The sequence below is a fragment of the Aquarana catesbeiana genome, linkage group LG09 (assembly GCF_042186555.1).
Source record: "Aquarana catesbeiana isolate 2022-GZ linkage group LG09, ASM4218655v1, whole genome shotgun sequence".
Classification (NCBI taxonomy): Eukaryota; Metazoa; Chordata; class Amphibia; order Anura; family Ranidae; genus Aquarana; species Aquarana catesbeiana.
This window is the reverse complement of record NC_133332.1, coordinates 70,244,680-70,264,930: the sequence shown is the minus strand read 5'-3', so window position 1 is coordinate 70,264,930 and position 20,251 is coordinate 70,244,680. Positions and strand designations below refer to the sequence as shown.

The 20,251-nt window shown below is 44.7% G+C and overlaps 1 protein-coding gene across 1 annotated transcript in view; it reads left to right on the top strand.

The window, feature by feature from the left end:
- The window catches only part of SARS2 (seryl-tRNA synthetase 2, mitochondrial), a 63,391-nt gene that overhangs the window by 3,002 nt on the left and 40,138 nt on the right, over positions 1–20,251 (top strand). The window contains exons 2-4 of the mRNA XM_073598762.1: positions 3,928–4,023; positions 7,131–7,160; positions 12,701–12,841. Of these exons, the coding sequence (XP_073454863.1) occupies positions 3,928–4,023; positions 7,131–7,160; positions 12,701–12,841 (267 nt within the window). The remainder of the gene's footprint in view (positions 1–3,927; positions 4,024–7,130; positions 7,161–12,700; positions 12,842–20,251) is intronic.

Genomic DNA, 20,251 nt, shown 5'->3' with positions numbered 1-20,251 from the left:
TACATACAGCGCTTACTGACACTTTCCTGACTGACACAGAACTTACTGACACTTGCTGACACTTTACTGACTGACACACAGCACTTACTGACACTTTACTGTCTGACACCCAGCACTTACTGACACATTACTGACTGACACACAATGCTTACTGACACTTTACTGACTGATACACAGCGCTTACTGACACAGAACTTACCGACACCCAACACTTACTGACACTACTGACTGACACAGTGCTTACTGACACTTTACTGACACAGCACTTACTGACACTACTGACACCCAACACTCACTGACACTACTGACACACCCAACACTTACTGACACATAAAACACTTACTGACACTTTACTGACGGACACACAGCACTTACTGACACTTTACTGGCTGACACCTTACTGACTGACACAGAGCGCTTACTGACACTTTACTGACTGGCACCCAACACTTACTGACACTTTACTGACTGACACACAGCACTTACTGACACTTTACTGACTGACACAGCACTTACTGACATTTTACTGGCTGAGACACAGCACTTACTGACACTTTACTGGCTGACACCCAACACTTACTGACTGACACACAGCACTTACTGACGCTTTGCTGACTGACACTTTACTGACTGACACTTGACTGACACCCAACACTTACTGACACTTTACTGACTGACACTCAACACTTACTGACACTTTACTGACTGACACACAGCACTTACTGACACTTTACTGACTGACACAGCACTTACTGACACTTTACTGACTGACACAGCACTTACTGACACTTTACTGACTGACACAGCACTTACTGACACTTTACTGACACTCAACACTTGCTGACACTTTACTGACACACAGCACTTACTGACACTTAACTGACTGACACAACACTTAATGAAACTTTACTGACTGACACACAACACTTACTGACACAGAACTTACTGACACCCAACACTTACTGACACTTTATTGTCACCCAACACTTACTGACACTTTACTTACCGACACACTGCGCTTACTGATACTTTACTGACTGACACACAGCACTTACTGACACATAACTTACACCCAGCACTTACTGACACAAAATGCTTACTGACACTACTGGCTGACACAGTGCTTGCTGACACTTTACTGACTGACACAAAACTTACTGACACTTTACTGACTGACACACAGCACTTACTGACACTTTACTAACACCCAACACATACTGACACAGTACTTACTGACACTTTACTGACACCTGACACTTTACTGACACAAAACTAAACACCCAACACTTACTGACACTTTACTAACACCCAACACATACTGACACACAGTACTTACTGACACTCAACACTTACTGACACTTTACTGACACACATCACTTACTGACACTTTACTCACTGACACAGCGCTTACTGACACTTTACTGATTGACATACAGCGCTTACTGACACTTTACTGGCTGACACACAGCACTTACTGACACTTTACTGACTGACACCCAGTGCTTACTGACACTTTACTGGCTGACACCCAACACTTACTGACACATAAAACACTTACTGACACTTTACTGACTGAACCCAACGCTTACTGACACTTTACTGACTGACACACAGCACTTACTGACACTTTACTGGCTGACACACGGTGCTTACTGACACTTTACTGACTGACACAGAGCGCTTACTGACTCTTTACTGACTGACACCCAGTGTTTACTGACCCTTTACTGGCTGGCACCCAACACTTACTAACACTTGACACCCAACACTTAATGACACAGAACTTACTGACACCCAACGCTTACTGACACCCAACACTTTACTGACTGACACCCAACACTTACTGACACTACTGGCACCCAACACTTACTGACACTTTACTGACTGACACCCAACAATTACTGTCACTTTACTGACTGACACACAGCACTTACTGACACTTTACTGACCGACACACAATGCTTACTGACACTTTACTGACTGACACACAGCTTACTGACACTTTGCCGGCTGACACAGAACTTACTGACACCCAACACTTACTGACACTTTACTGACTGACACCCAACACTTACTGACACTTTACTGGCTGACACCCAACACTTACTGACACTTTACTGACTGACACCCAACACTTACTGACACTTTACTGAATGGCACCCAACAATTACTGACACTTTACTGACTGACACAGCACTTACTGAAACTTTACTGACTGACCCACAGCACTTACTGACACTTTACTGACTGACACACAATGCTTACTGACACTTTGCCGGCTGACACAGAACTTACTGACACCCAACACTTACTGACACTTTACTGACTGACACCCAACACTTAAGGACACTTTACTGACTGGCACCCAAAAATTACTGACACCTTACTGACTGACACCCAACACTTACTGACACCTTACTGACTGGCACCCAGCACTTACTGGCACTTTACTGACTGACACCTTACTGACTGACACTCAACAACTACTGACATCTTACTGACTGATACGCAGCACCTTCGGACATCTTACTGACTGACACCCAACAGTTACTGACATATTACTGACACTGAGCATTTACTGACTGACACAACACTTACTGACACTTTACTGACTGACACACAGCCCCTACTGACTCACACACAGCCCTGACTGACACCTTACTGACTACCCCACACACCACCACTGCCTACCTCATGGCTGACATCTCCCAACTGACACCCAACACTTACACCTTACTGACACACAGCACTTGCTGACACTTTACTAACTGACAATTTACTGACACACTTACGGTTCTTACTAACACACATCTCTTACTGGCAGATACATTTCTTACTGATGCCTTACTGGGGGGGGCATGCCTTACTGACTGACACTTGGCACTTACACCTTACTGACACCTGGCACTGACTGACACATAGAAAAAAGGGAAGGCGCACTGACCTTGTGCATTATAAAAAGTATTTTAATAAAAGTAAAACAGCAATGGTTATACTCCCATAGAAGAGTGGTATACAAGCATATCAAGGCAATAGTTGAAACCAAAGATGTCGGAGGACCAGACGGTATTGCAGGGTGTTTAACGCGTTTCGAGGGAGGACCCTCTTCCTCAGAGCCAAAGCGATGATCATTGACTTTGTGGCGCCTCACCGATTCCCAACAGTAGTTCCTGCACTACTTTTGGTAACTTCGGGGTGATATGAATAGACATTTGTGCAGGAACCCACACAGATAAATGTCAGATCGCCCCCGAAGTAGGACTGAAACGCTGGTTTGAAATCATATGAGTTCAGCTGAACTCAAACCAACCCTCAGAGTGATTGTGAGCTTATTGAACAAGCTGAAGATAAGCTGATTGGCTACCAGACACAGTGCACCAAATTTTACACTCTCCGATTTTAATAAATAAACTCACTGACACTTTTATTTATTTAAAAAAGCACTGATTGATGTCGTGTACCTACCTGCTCTTCTATGAACCCTCCTATTAGGGAAAAATAAATGTAATTGTTTACCTGATGTTATTGTTTGTTTTCTGCTCCCCCTTTTTTGTGTGAAGCTTTTCTTTGCAGGATAACCAGTCAGTAAAGATTGAGCGGGGACTTTTTTTTTTTTTTTTTTTTTTCTTTTTAGCAAATTAGAAATCCAATTAGTCCCAAATCAGACTGCGTCTCCTTCACCAAGGTCTCTGTGACAAGTTTGCAGACCTGTGTGTCTGCATTCCTGGGCAGCCAAGTGTAACAGTTTGCAAATTTCAAAGACAGATTGATTACAGAAGACCAAATTCCATTCCAATCAGATACAGAAGGGGGTCAGGGTCAGGTTTCATTCAGTGTCAGTGCGAACTTTAGAGCAACTGAAGGAGTGTTTTGTGCTATCAGATGGAAAACGATGTAAAGGGATTTCCTATCTTGTTAATTTCACAGTTGAGCTCATGGGAGCAACTGCAGAGGGTGAAGCAGGATATCCACAGCCTGGAAGAGGAGAAAATACAAATAGCCAACAAGGTCAAGAATCTGACAGTGAGTATTCGGTCACTTGGGGGCGCTATTGCTTTTCACTTTCAACGCATTACATTGTTTAAATGCTTGGTCTTGGCATCTTATTGTGAAACGCTCTGCATTATTATAGGTGATGCAGAGCTGTGGCTTAAAGTGGTTGTAAACCCGAAATTTTTTTTTTTTATCATACTGTAGAGCAGGGGTCTTCAAACTACTGCCCTCCAGTTGTTCAGGAACTTCAATTCCCATCATGCCTAGTCATGTCTGTGAATGTCAGAGTTTTACAATACCTCATGGGTAGTGTAGTTCTGCAACAGCTGGAGGGTCGTAGTTTGAGGATCCCTGCTGTAGAGTATGGGATTTCCTATCATTTGAGCCCCGTCTTGTCACAAAGAGTTAATCCATCTCTGAGCAATCCTCTTTTATTGTTCAGTGAGATAAAACTTGACAAACTGAGAAAAACTTTATCAAATCCTCCCCCTTGCTGTGAGTGACAGGTGATTTACATATCTCGTGCACTAGCCTAAGACATGCATTATTTTTTAATTCCCTCCCCCACTCCTTTCTTCAGAAGCTCTGCAAGGATTGGCTGTTCCACACCTCAGCATGATTTGGCATGCTGAAATCATGTGGTTACTTTCCTGTCTTTTCACTGGATGTTAGAGATCATAGCAGAAGTTCAGTGTAAGAAATACACAGGAGAAAATGCATATTGACAAGGGGAGTGTAGAGGTGGGCGGGGAGTCTACTGACATCACGACTCCACCCACCGAGCTCCAGACAACAGACCCACCCACAGAATCTGCAGTTTTTCGGCTCTCATAACAGACAGAGGGGAGACATTTGACAGATAAAGATACATGCAGGAGGCATGTATATCCTGATAGATAACCACTATGGCAGTAGTTTAGAAAGGATGACATTGGGTTTACATCCACTTTAAGAGTTAAAGGCTAAAGTCCAACAAAGAAAAAAAAAAAGCAGAAAAGTGCCTCTAAGTGTAATATCTTTATACAATTTATTGACAAGCTAATGTGGGGCAACGCACGTGGAATACAAGAAGGTAAGGTTTATCAACACTGGTCCACATCAAAGATATAGAACGCCCAAGGTCCTCAAACCGGGAGCCGTGATACAGGAAGGGAACAGCCTTATCTTCTTGTATTATATGTGAGTTGCCCCTCATTAGTGTGCCAATAAATTGTATGAAGATACTACACTTAGAGGCGCTTTTCTGCTTTTTATTTCCTTGTTGGCATAGAGAGTCGGTTTCTACTTGCCTTAAGTGAACTCCCTCTCCTAAGTGGACCCTATAAAAGACTGTCTTAATGGACTTTTAATTAACTTTATTGCCATTTGAAGGGATTTTAACATTAATGCCACCTACTGACCCCCCAATGCACCTGCAGTATCTCCTTTTTAAAGGCTAAGTCCACCTTTCCAAAAAAAAAGTTTTTGGGGGTGGCAGGTGGGTCAGACCCACTCTAAATATGGTCCTAAAGGTGAAGTTGCCCTTTAACATTTCTGAAGGATACTCTGGATTTCAGGATGTTTCACAGCAGCAATCTAAAAAGTGGAATGTATTGATTGGCCCTGGAGGTGCCTGTCCTATTCGAATGTTCGTTTTTCCCATTTTTTTTGGGTGGGGGGGCATGGTTTCCTCTGAAACGCCCCCTCGTGGAATGGCGTCAAACTTTTACCCTCAAAAATCTCCAGGCGACGTTTAAAAAATTCTACAGGTTGCATGTTTTACGTTAGAGGAGGTCTAAGGCTAGAGTTATTGCTCTCGCTCTACCGATTGTGGCGATACCTCACATATGTGGTTTGACTACTGTTTTCATATGTGGGCGCTACTCCCATATGCGTTCGCTTCTGCGCGCGAGCTCGTCGGGACGGGGCGTTTAAAAAAAAATATATATATATTTTTCTTATTTATTTTATATGATTTTATTTATTTAAAAAAAAAAAATGTGTCACTTTTATTCCTATTACAAGGAATGTAAACATCCCTTGTAATAGAAAAAAGCATGACAGGTCCTCTTAAATATGAGATCTGGGGTCAAAAAGACCTAAGATCTCATATTTACACTAAAATGCAATAAAAAAAAAAAAAGTCATTAAAAAAAATGACATTGAAAAAAATATGCCTTTTAAGACGTATGGGGAGAAGTGATGTTTTGACGTAGCTTCCGCCCTGCAGTGTCATGGAGACGAGCGGGCTCCATCTTCCCCTCACTTGTCTCCATGCACAGCTAGAGGTCAGACGCGATCGCCTCCACCGCTGCGACGACTCCGGTAAGAGGCCTCTCCCGCCACCGATAAAAGTAATCTCGCGGCAAATCCGCTACAGAGACCATCTTGTAGCCGACCGCCGCACGAAAACGGGGATATCGGGGTTATGCCAGCTAGCTGCTGCCATAAAAACGATATCCGCCGCCAAAACTTAGGACGTATATGTACATGCGGCGGTTGGCAAGTGGGTAACTAAGGTTGGATGGTGTCACCAAAATGATGGTTATCCTATGTGTTCATGCACACATAGACTGTTACCGGTGTTTTTTGGCAGGGTGGTTCCTGGCTGGAAAACCCCCCCAGAACTAGTGGGTTTTAAAGCTGAGCTCCAACCAAAAGGGGAAGCTCCGCTTGTTTGCTTCCTCCCCCTCTCCGCTGCCACATTTGGCACCTTTCAGTGGGCAGCGGATACCTGTCAAAACCAGGTACTCGCTCCCACTTCTGGTCCCAGAAGACAGCGGGACCATTCAGAAAGCACAACGCAACTTGCACATGCGCAGTAGGAAACGCACTTCCGGTTTCCCTTAGTGAAGATGCCGTCATCTCCCCCCCCCGAGCCGATGTCCACAGCGATCATAGATTGGGGCAAATGGCTAATCATAGCGGCCCTTTACCATGTGATCAGCTGTGTCCAGTCACAGCTGATCACAATGTAAACACACTCAATATTGAACCCTACGGTCTAATACTGGGATGCCATTAAAGTGCATGTAAAGGCAGGTGTCCCAATACTTTTGACAATATAGTGTGTGTATATTATTATCATGGTTTTTAAACCATATAAATTATTTGTGATCTATTTCATATTTATTTTTCTAATTGTGCGTCTCCCACAGCTCACACATGATCGCCAGAGTCTGCATTCGGTAAGTCCTGGTATAATTTGAAATTATTTTTGTGCTGAAAAGGTTATGATTAGGGCAAATGCCTTAGGAAGGCTGGACACACATTACAGTATCAAGGTAAAATCTATTTTCATTCCAGTTACAAATAAAATCTACTTTCACTTTACCAACAATTGTGTAGCACAGTTTTCCACCTAATTAATGATCGATTGAAGCATTAATTTACTAAATCATTCCTAAATTACATAGTTTCAAACAATCTTTCTATAGAAACCAATCGTTTGACACAATAAAAGGTTATGGTAAAAGCTGATCTGGTCAGACTAGTCACTATATTTTGATCAAAAATGATGAACTGAAAAAACCAAACTAGTGCAGACACATTCTAAATTGAAATGATCATTGTACGTTAATTCACCACACTCTCTGGTAATCAGGTGATCCTCGTGCACAGCGTCTTGTGATGCTGGAAATAGACGATGACAGCACACCAGTTGAAGGAACAATAATGCCGCGTACACACGGTCGGACTTTTCGTCTACAAAAGTCCGACGGACTAAAGCTGGCTGACAATCCGATCGTGTGTGGACTTTCAGCGGACTTTTCCAGCCTCAAATCTGACGGACTTTAGATTTGAAACATGCTTCAAATCTTTACGTCGTAACTCCGCCGGACCCAGAAATCCACTCGTCTGTCTGCTAGTCCGACTGACAAAAACCCACGCTAGGGCAGCTATTGGCTACTGGCTATCAACTTCCTTATTTTAGTCCGGTGTACGTCATCACGTACGAATCCGTTTGACTTTTGTGTGATCGTATGTAGGCAAGTCCATTCGTAAGAGTCTGCCGCAAGTCCGCCAAAAGTCCGTCGAAAGTCTATCGGACAGGCTGATGGACTTTTGTAGACGAAAAGTCCGACCGTGTGTACGCGGCATAACTGTCCTTTGCTTCTTTGGAGAAACCCCAGAAACATTTAAGTGGATGCCTCTTCTTTTCTTTTGTCTTCTTCCTTTTTTTTTTTTTTTTTATTGATCGGTGTATTTTTATAAGCTTTCTGTTATTACATGTGTTGTGTGTTTGTGTTTTTTTTTTTTTTGTCATTTTTATTTGAAAATTTTAACCTTTTACAAAAAGCACATTCATTCATCTTCTTACTCCTAAACACTTTTTACATATATAATCATAATACTGCACTACTTTTATGTCTTCTTAATATTTCATTTATTACATTGATAACCCACTTCAACCTTGTTCTATTTTTTATTTATATCTCTTACTTAGGCCCCTTTCACACTGGGGCGGTGGGGGCGTCGGCGGTACAACAGCGCTATTTTTAGCGCTGCTGTACCGTCGTTCTTGTAGCTGTATTCGGCCGCTAGCGGTGCGGTTTTAACCCCCGCTGGCGGCCGAAAAAGGGTTAAAATCCCTCGTACAGCGCGTATTGCCGCGGTATAGCCGCGCTGTCCCATTGATTTCAATGGGCAGGAGCGGTTTAGGAGCGGTGAATACACCGCTCCTTCACCGCTCCAAAAAAGCGGTTTGCAGGACTTTTTTCACCGCCCTGCCTGCGCACCGCTTCAGTGTGAAAGCCCTCTGGCTTTCACACTGAACAAACAGCGAAGGCTGTTTAGGGGCGGTTTGCAGGCGGTATTTTTAGTGCAATACCGCCTGCAAACCGCCCCAGTGTGAAAGGGGTCTAAGGGAGGAAAAAAAAGGGAAGGGAGTTTAGCTTCTTACCTTAGTTTATCTTCTTAAATCCATGGTTATTCCTTCTCTTAGTATATACAGCACCCTCTCTTAATTGTGATTTCATCTGCTCTGCTCGTCTGTATGCTAGTTCGACGGTCAAAAAGCCACGCTAGGGCAGCTATTGGCTGCTGGCTATGAACTTCCTTGTTTTAGTCCGGTCGTACGTCATCGCATACGAATTTGACGGACTTTGGTTGATTGTGTGCAGGCAAGTCCGTTCATTCAGAAAGTCTGTCGTAAAGTCTGCCGTAAAGTCCGCTCGTGTGTACGCGGCATAATAATACCTCCTCCCCTATATATACACAATATTATATCAACTTCGAGGGCCACACCAAAAGTCTGTTTTATGGTTTCCAAAATCTGCCCCCAATATCTAAATAGTTTTGGGCATCTCCACATCATATGGATAAGATCTCCACTTTGATCTCCACATCGTGGACAGTTAGCATCTGATCTTCTCCCATATTGAAATAACTTTCGGGGGGTATAATATGATCTATGAAGCAACATCAAATGCGAGATTCTCTGTGATGGGGACAAAGATACCATTGGTCCAGCCTCTAGTATGTCTTCATTGTTCCTCCGTTACCTCTCCTAAATCTTCTACCCACCTTCGTTTGCAAGGGAGTTCTTTTCCCCCATCTATTGCCACTTTACATATATTACGATACATTTCCGATATTAACTCACTAGACAAGCATGCATCTACTACTTTACGAAGAATTACACTCTCACTCCAATCCAACGGCTTTTCTTTAAATTGTGTGTTTTAAGGCATGTCTTCTTTGTAGGTATTTATAGAAGTACTGTCTTGGTATGCCATATTCCTCTCTTGGCTCCTGAAATGACTTAAGATTTGTATCTTTATACAGTTGAGCTAGTCCCCTCAAACCACATCTTTCCCATTCCTTGCTCCTCTCTACATTTTCCACTTCCTTTGTTATGCCATATAGGGAAAAATTCGGTATAGCCCCGGCATCCTAACTTCTTTTTACTTATTTCCCATGTTTTTTTTAAATCAACATAAAAGCAGGGGTCTTAAACAAAAGGGATTTAGCCTCCATGGCCTCTGTTAATGAGTTATGGTTTGTTCCTAAAAGCATAATTTCCTTATTCATATCTCCCCCCTCTCTAGGATATTACAGCCCCTCAGGTGTTGCATTTGTGATGCCAAGGAATAACTCCTAGGATGTGGCACTGCCAACCCTCCTTCCTCTTTTGGCCGCTGCAGCACCCTCGATCCTATTCTAGCTTGTTTTCTCTTCCATATTAACTCTCGGAAGATTGTTTCTATCCTCTGAAACCAATGTTTTGGTATCCAGAGTGGCGAGTTATATAATATATACGTTAATTGCGGCATCCAAACCATCTTTATCAGGTTACACCTGCCTGCCACCGACAGGGGAAGTTGGCGCCACACTCTTCCCTTAGTTTTAAAATTTTCTATAAGTGTGGTTAAATTATTCTCTATATATTGCTTAGGGTCTTCAGTTAAATCTACTCCCAGGTATTTAATTTTTTTAACTATCTTTGCCTGTGGAAATCCAACAGTTAGAGAGGTTTCTATAGGATCCACTGGTAAGAGCATTGTTGTATCCCAATTTATATCGTCCAAACTCCCTTATCACCTCTATTGCTGCACTTAAAGACGATTGAGTATCCCCTAAAAATAAAAGCATGTGGTCTGCGTATAATGCAATTTTCTCCTCTCCTGTTGTTCTTTTAAACCCTTGAATTCTTTTTGATGCTCTAACAGCTATGGCTAATGGTTCTATTGCTAAGGCGAAGAGCAGGGGTGATAGAGGGCACCCCTGCCTCGTCCCTCGCATCAGCGGAAATGTTTCTGAACATTCGTTATTTATTTTAACTTTTGGCCTTGGTTCCCCATATAGCAATTTCATGCAGTTGACAAATCCTGGACCAAATCGGTACACCGCTAAAACTTGCCATAAATAGTGCCACCCCAGGCTATCAAAAGCCTTTGTTGCATCCAATGATAATATAGCTCTTGACCCCATATTAATTGTCAGGACTTGTAAATTTAGGTATATTCCTTCTTATGTTAATACTAGTCGCCCTACCTGGTACAAAACCTGATTGATCGCCCTTCTTAACCTAGAGGCCATTATCCCCGCTAGGATCTTAACATCTGCTCCCAGCAGGGATATGGACCTGTAGGAAGAAGGGTTAAGTAAACTCTTTCCCTCCTTTGGCAGCACTATAATAGTAGACACCATCATCGAAGCAGGTAACCCTCCCTCTTCTTTTGCTTTGTTAAAAACCTTTAACAGCATAGACGTCAGTACCTCTCCATATTTTTTGTAAATCTCTGCTGGCAGAACATCTCGCCCTGGAGATTTTTGATTGCTTATGCTGCCACTGTCTGCCGGAGTTCTTCTAAAGCCTCGTACACACGATCAGATTTTCGGCAGGGATTTGTGTGATGACAGACTGTTTGCCTAAAATCCGACCGTTAGTATGCTCCATCAGACAATTGTTGTCCAACTTTCAAATGTTGGATGGCAGGCTAGTAAATTTTCGGCGGACAACGGTCTGTTGTCAAACTTTCGTATCGTGTGTACACAAGTCCGTCACACAAAAGTCCAAAGTACAAACACACATGCTCAGAATCAATGCTCACCAAACGCGACATTAGCAGAAGGTGCCCAAAGGGTGGCGCTCAAGAGCTGAAATTCCACGTAGTACGTCACTACGTTCATGTTTATTGGGCGACAATTGTGCGCCGTTATTATGCAAATGAAAATCCAGGCACACGCCCTTTGGACAAAAGTCTGACACTCTGTCTGCCAACAATCCGATCGTGTGTACGAGGATTAACTCTATGGGGGCCTCTAACATTTCTCTATCCTCATTGGAAAGATGAGGAATCTCCAAATTCCGAAAGAAATCCCACATCTCTCCCTCTACCTCTTGGTTCTGGGAGTGATACAAAGTTTCATAATATTTTTTAAATTCATCTATAATTTCCGTGGTATATGCAGTTATTACATGTTTTTCATATTCTTGTTTACACTTTTTGACTGCTCACGCTATGTATTTAAAGCCTATCCCTAGGCATCACAGTCTCCCCTCCAATCCCTTCCACCTTCCCACCATCATCCCATTTATAACATTTTATAAAACAGTGTGCAGTCTTCTGGAGCCTGAGAGGTCCCTCTGCTAAACAACCAATAGGAAGTGTCCAGGTCACCCAGGCATTATGGACACTTTAAGGACCCTCCTCTTCTGCAATGAGAAAGAAGAGACTCTGGACCCAGCACAGCACATCACATGATCATGATCTGGGTAAGTAAAAGGAGCTTTTAGCTTAGGATTATTTTTTTTTTAATTTTTTTATTTTTTTAGCATAATGATTAGTTGGGAATTGTTCCTTCAACCAGAGTGCTTACATCATCCTATCACCAGTGTGTGTCATGCATGCACAAAAATATACATGGGTGGGATGGATCTATTGTGAACTGTTTGTGGTGCTGGCACACAACCTGCAGACCTATTGCTACCTTTCACTTAGAGAAATGAACAAGATGCCAGTTCTAAATAGTTTCTCACAGCCAACTGTTAGATTTAAACCTAACTTGCCATTTTGAATGCGATTGCAGATACAGAAAGCCAAGGGATTTAGTTTAAAACCACAGGAGTTAGAAAGTACTAATAGAGCTGTATGTGCATGGTATTGTAGTTGTTGGCAATAAACTCTAAATTTAAAGTGAATTTAATAAATTTTCTGATCTTAGAACAGCTGCAGCATTTGTTGGAAAGTATCAGCTTGTCTTGATGTTACCTATATCTTAGCTTCCCAGCTTCCAGTCCATGAGGAATCGTGGAAAGGAAATCCGCCAACAGCTTACTGCTTTCTACCAGCAGGAGACTTCTCTGGAGGATTCCTTCTACCTCCGGGCACTAAAGCTGCCAAATAGAACCCACCCAGGCACGGTGAGTACTAGACATCAGTAGTTTCTAATATCTTCCTTGGGGAAGAAATAATAGCTGTTGCCAAATTTTGACCTCCTTCTAGCATGTCCCATATTTCTCTAGATATAACTGATGTGATATATTCTATAGTGGAAAAGTGATCATTTCACGTAAGTGAACCTGTCAGGATAAATAATCCTAAGCAGTCATTGATTTATTTTTGGCAGGTGCAAGCTTCGGGCTGTCATCTTCTTTTTATCAGTGCTTAGTTGCACAATAAGTAGTAAACTAAGTATGCAGATGATCGCTGCGAAGCTTGCACTTTTAAAATGAAAATCAACTCTCCCAATCAACATTGATTGTTTTTATATTATATAAACAGTATCTCACAAAAGTGAGTACACCCCTCACATTTTTGTAAATATTTTTATTATATCTGTTCATGTGACAACACTGAAAAAATGACACTTTGCTACAATGTAAAGTAGTGAGTGTACAGCTTATATAACGGTGTAAATTTTCTGTCTCCTCAAAATAACTCAACACACAGCCATTAAGGTCTAAACCACTGGCAACAAAAAAGAGTATACCCCTAAGTGAAAATGTCCAAATTGGGCCCAATTAGCCATTTTCCCTCCTCGGTGTCATGTGATTCGTTCGTGTTACAAGATCTCAGGTGTGAATGAGGAGCAGGTGTGTTAAATTTGGTGTAATTGCTCTCACTCTCTCATACTGGTCACTGGAAGTTCAACATGGCAAAGAACTCTCTGAGGATCTGAAAAAAAAGAATTGTTGCTCTACATAAAGATGGCCTAGGCTATAAGAAAATTGCCAAGACCCTGAAACTGAGCTTCAGCACGGTGGCCAAGACCATACAGCGGTTTAACAGGACAGGTTCCACTCAGAACAGGCCTCGCCATGGTTAACCAAAGAAGTTGAGTGCACGTGCTCAGCGTCATATCCAGAGGTTGTCTTTGGGAAATAGATGTAAGCGTGCTGCCACCATTGCTGCAGAGGTTGAAGGGGTGGGGGGTCAGCCTGTCAGTGCTCAGACCATATGCCGCACACTGCATCAAATTGATCTGCATGGTTGTCATCCTAGAAGGAAGCCTCTTCTAAAGATGATGCACAAAGCCCACAAACAGTTTGCTGAATACAAGCAGACTAAGGACATGGATTACTGGAACCATGTCCTGTGGTCTGATGAGACCAAGATACATTTATTTGGTTCAGATGGCGTCAAGCGTGTGTGGCGGCAACCAGGTAAGGAGTACAAAGACAAGTGTGTCTTGTCTACAGTCAAGCATGGTGGTGGGAGTGTCATGGTCTGGTGCTGCATGAGTGCTGCTGGCACTGGGGAGCTACAGTTCATTGAGGGAACCATGATTGCCAACGTGTACTGTGACATACTGAAACAGAGCACGACCCCCTCCCTTCGGAGACTGGGCCGCAGGGCAGTATTCCAACAAAACGACCCCAAACACACCTCCAAGACGACTACTGCCTTGCTAAAGAAGCTGAGGGTAAAGGTGATGGACTGGCCAAGCATGTCTCCAGACCTAAACCCTATTGAGCATCTGTGGGGCATCCTCAAATGGAAGGTGGAGGAGCGCAAGGTCTCTAACATCCACCAGCTCCGTGATGTCGTCATGGAGGAGTGGAAGAGGACTCCAGTGGCAACCTGTGAAGCTCTGGTGAACTCCATGCCCAAGAGGATTAAGGCAGTGCTGGAAAATAATGGTAACAACACAAAATATTGACACTTTGGGCCCAATTTGGACATTATCACTTAGGGGTGTACTCACTTTTGCTGCCAGCGGTTTAGACATTAATGGCTGTGTGTTGAGTTATTTTGAGGGGACAGCAAATTTACACTGTTATACAAGCTGTACACTCACTACTTTACATTGTAGCAAAGTGTTATTTCTTCATTCATTTCTTCTTCACATGAAAAGATATAATAAAAATATTTACAAAAATGTGAGGGTGTACCCACTTTTGTGAGATACTGTTTATATAATATTATATATATTTTTATTTTTTTTTTATTTTTTTTTACATTTCTTCAGTTATTTCCTGGTTTCCTGCCTAGGCAAATGAGGTCATACGTCCCAGGAGTATTCAGTAGGGGAGGAGAGGAGGGGGTTTCTCAGCTAAGCACACTCTCCTGCATGCATGCTTGAGCTAAGGGCAGGAAGTAAATGCTACATGAATCATTTGCCCTTACTCAAGATGGCCAGGGCCAGAAATGCTAGGGGGTGTTTTTCAAAGAGATTTTTCACCAAAATAAAGCATAGAGACATAGATGGATGGGGGAAATTTGCTTTGAATATTAAAAATGAATTGAATTAAATATTGTTTTTGGTTTGTGATGCTCAGATGCAGTGTAGATCCACTTTAAGAACAAGTTGGCAGAAGAGGCTTCCATTATCAGTTTGTGACAGATCCCCTTTAAGATATTCCTGTTACAAATCTGGGCAGTTTAAATTAAAGCAGAAGTTCGGCCTAAAACCTAAAATCTCTAAATCTACTTGCAGCCACATTCTTTGACTAACTCATCTAGCCCTTTAAAGCATAAATCCCTATACATACCTTTTTCTTCTGCTGGTCCGGTCCCATGCTGAGCAGTCAGCGGCGGCTCCTGTGTGTGGGAGTGCGCAGAAGAGGCAGTCGACAACAGAAGCCCCATAGTAACCAGGGCCGATCCTAGGGTCACAGACGCCTGGGTGCAGAAATATTTCTGGCGCCCCCACATGGGCGTGGTCATCTTACCAACTCCTCCCCTTTAGCCGATTATAACTTCAGTGGGACTTGCAAATGACTTCTGTAATAGAAGTCAATTGCAAGTTGTCTGAGGGTTTCTTCTCTCCTCCTCTGGGCAGCCTGCCAAATCTGATAAGAAGATACATTTGTATCTCTTCGGGTTATCAATAGACTGAACTCCGTGTGTAGAAGTTTTCAGTTTAACCATTTAAAGACTAAATCTTTTTTGACATTTGTTGCTTACAAGTAAAAATTCTATATTTTCTGCTAGAAAATCACTTGGAACCCCCAAACATTATATATATTTTTTTAGCAGAGACCCTAGGGAATAAAATAGCGGTTGTTGCAATATTTTATGTCACACGGTATTTGCGCAGCGGTCTTTCAAACGCAATTTTTTAAAATAAAATACACTAATTAAAAAATAAGCAGTAAAGTTAGCCCATTTTTTTTCGTCCAAAAGTTTTGATTACCTGTTTTTGTGTATTTAATATTTAAGATAGTTATTTTTTTTTTAATCTAAATTATACATACAAGTGAACTGATTGGAGGTTTGTTTTGTTCAATAAATGTTTAAATGTAAAAAACTTTCTGTATCACTTATTACTTAAGGTTGCTATCACACTGGAGCGGGCAGGCGTTGACGGTAAAACGCTGTTAGTTTTAGCGGCGCTTTACCGTCATTTTAGCGGCGCTATTCGGCTGCTAGCGGAGTGCTTATAACCCAGCTAGCGGCCGAGGAAGGGGTTAAATGCGCCCCTGAAGTGCTGCTGCCGAAACGCTTTGCAGCCGCTTCGGCAGTGGTGCGCATTCCTTTCAATGGGCAGGAGTGGTGGAGGAGCGGTATACACCGCTCCAGACATCCTGCCAGCGCATCGCCTCAGTGTGAAAGCACTCGGGATATCACACTGAGACTGTAGGGAAGCCATTTTACAGGCGCTATTTTTAGCCCAAAAGCGCCTAAAAAAAGCCCCAGTGTGAAAGGGGTCTAACTGTTAGATTTTATGAGATGAAGGGGAAAAAAAAAAAAAAAAAATCGGCCTAATATATCGGCCCAAAAAAATCGGCATCACATATCGGCCACCGCGATTTCTAAATATCGGCATCGGCCAGAGAAAAACCCATATCGATCGACCTCTACAAGAGAAGGTCAGAGACTGAAGACATGATACAAGAGAAGGTCAGAGACTGAAGACATGATACAAGAGAAGGTCAGAGACTGCAGACATGATACAAGAGAAGGTCAGAGACTGCAGACATGATACAAGAGAAGGTCAGAGACTGCAGACATGATACAAGAGAAGGTCAGAGACTGCAGACATGATACAAGAGAAGGTCAGAGACTGCAGACATGATACAAGAGAAGGTCAGAGACTGCAGACATGATACAAGAGAAGGTCAGAGACTGCAGACATGATACAAGAGAAGGTCAGAGACTGCAGACATGATACAAGAGAAGGTCAGAGACTGCAGACATGATACAAGAGAAGGTCAGAGACTGCAGACATGATACAAGAGAAGGTCAGAGACTGCAGACATGATACAAGAGAAGGTCAGAGACTGCAGACATGATACAAGAGAAGGTCAGAGACTGCAGACATGATACAAGAGAAGGTCAGAGACTGCAGACATGATACAAGAGAAGGTCAGAGACTGCAGACATGATACAAGAGAAGGTCAGAGACTGCAGACATGATACAAGAGAAGGTCAGAGACTGCAGACATGATACAAGAGAAGGTCAGAGACTGCAGACATGATACAAGAGAAGGTCAGAGACTGCAGACATGATACAAGAGAAGGTCAGAGACTGCAGACATGATACAAGAGAAGGTCAGAGACTGCAGACATGATACAAGAGAAGGTCAGAGACTGCAGACATGATACAAGAGAAGGTCAGAGACTGCAGACATGATACAAGAGAAGGTCAGAGACTGCAGACATGATACAAGAGAAGGTCAGAGACTGCAGACATGATACAAGAGAAGGTCAGAGACTGCAGACATGATACAAGAGAAGGTCAGAGACTGCAGACATTATACAAGAGATGGTCAGAGACTGCAGATATAATACAGGAGATGGTCAGAGACTGCAGTTCCTATGGACGTTAGTAGATAATGGCCGATCGGCCCTCTCACCTGACCAGTCAGCTCACTCTGAATTGCCCGTGGCGACTCTGTTGGGTAGCACCCAGATCTGTATTCTGGCAGTGACTCCATTCCTTTCTCTGCCAGGGATGGCGCTAGGCTGTGTGTCTTTCCCTCTGGTGGTGCAGGGCAGTGGGGTTTCCTCTCTGATGGTGTTCCCTCAGCACTGTCCTCTCCCTCTGGAGTCCTGGGTGTACTTCTCTGAAAGCTTTCCCAGGCTCCTGTATCTCTCTCCCATTCAGCTGAGCATGCTGTGTGGGCTGCAGTTTCCGTGTTACAGTGGGGCTGCCAGTCCTCGGGACTACATGTCCCACAATCCTCTTCTCTGCTCCTTTTTCTATTCTATTTTTTCACTGGCTGATATGAAGGCGGGGGAAGAAACATAGTGGGAGGCTTTGCTGGCCAGCGCCGCTCACTAGTATAGCAGTGCACGTGCGGAGGAGAGGGAGAGGGAGGGGAAGGGGCGAAAGAAGAGCCCGCAGCTGCAGTGACGTCACTAGGGTTGGTGTCACCAGGTGCGGTATAACATGGTGTCACCCCCCCTTCCACCAACTTTAGTCGCCCCTCAGTACAGACCCCCCTCCACTAAGTATAGACCCCCCTTCGTCAGTGCAGGCCCCCCACTAAGTATAAACCCCTCTCTCAGTACAGACTCCCCCCTTCATCAGTATAGACCCCCCCAGGACAAACCACCCCCCTCCATTAGTAGACCCCCACCAGGACAACCCCCCCTCCATTAGTACAGATCCCCCCAGGACAAAGCCCCCTCCATTAGTACAGACCCCCCAGGACAACCCCCCTCCATTAGTACAGACCCCCAGGACAAACCCCCCTCCATTAGTACAGACCCCCCACCAGGACAAACCCCCCTCCATTAGTACACACCCCCCCCAGGACACCCCCCCTCCATTAGTACAGACCCCCCAGACAAACACCCCCCTCCATTAGTACAGACCCCCCCCAGGACAAATCCCCTCTCCATTAGTACAGACCCCCCAGGAGAAACCCCCCTCCATTAGTACAGACCCCCCAGGAGAAACCCCCGTCCATTAGTACAGACCCCCCAGGATAAATTCCCCATTCATTAGTACAGACCCCCCAGGACAACCCCCCTTCATTAGTACAGACCCCCCCTGGACAACCCCCCTCCATTAGTACAGACCCCCCAGGACAAACCCCTCCCCTCCATTAGTACAGACCCCCCAGGACAACTCCCCCTCCATTAGCACAGAACCCCCAGGACAACCCCCCCATTAGTACAGACCCCCCCAGGACAACCCCCCCATTAGTACAGACCCCCCAGGACAAACCCCTCCCCCCCATTAGTACAGACCCCCCCAGGACAACCCCCCCCCATTAGTACAGACCCCCCAGGACAAACCCCTCCCCTCCATTAGTACAGACTCCCAGGGACAAACCTCCCTCTATCAGTACAGACTCCCAGGGACAAACCTCCCTCTATCAGTACAGACCCCCCCAGGACAACCCCCCCCCCCATTAGTACAGACCCCCAGGGACAAACCTCCCTCTATCAGTACAGACCCCCCAGGACAACCCCCCCAGGACAAACTCCCCCCCATTAGTACAGACCCCCCAGGACAAATCACCCCCCCATTAGTACAGACCCCCAGGGACAAACCTCCCTCTATCAGTACAGACCCCCCAGGACAACCCCCCCCATTAGTACAGACCCCCAGGGACAAACCTCCCTCTATCAGTACAGACCCACCAGGACAACCCCCCCCATTAGTACAGACCCCCCAGGACAACCCCCCCCCCATTAGTACAGACCCCCCAGGACAACCCCCCCATTAGTACAGACCCCCCAGGACAAACTCCCCCCCATTAGTACAGACCCCCCAGGACAAACTCCCCCCCATTAGTACAGACCCCCCAGGACAAACTCCCCCCCATTAGTACAGACCCCCCAGGACAAACTCCCCCCCATTAGTACAGACCCCCCAGGACAAATCACCCCCCCATTAGTACAGACCCCCAGGGACAAACCTCCCTCTATCAGTACAGACCCCCCAGGACAACCCCCCATTAGTACAGACCCCCCCAGGACAACCCCCCATTAGTACAGACCCCCCCAGGACAACCCCCCCCATTAGTACAGACCCCCCAGGACAACCCCCCCCATTAGTACAGACCCCCCCAGGACAACCCCCCCATTAGTACAGACCCCCCAGGACAAACTCCCCCCCATTAGTACAGACCCCCAGGGACAAACCTCCCTCTATCAGTACAGACATATTAACACCCGGGCGGCAGCTAGAGAGGACAGTGTGCAGCCGCGCCGCCCAGGTGAAGAGCAGATCGAGACAGCCAGGCAGCAGCTTAGGCAGGAGTGAGAGACAGAGCGGAGGAGAGTGGAGAGAACCTGTGTCAGGCTGCAGGCACGCCCCCCCCCCCCCCAGCGAAGTCACTGCGCGGCTGGTCTCTCTCAACACAGAGACCAGCCGCTCCGATCTCCGGCGGCTGCTCTCCTCTGACAGGAGGAGGAGGGAGGGGGGACAGGCT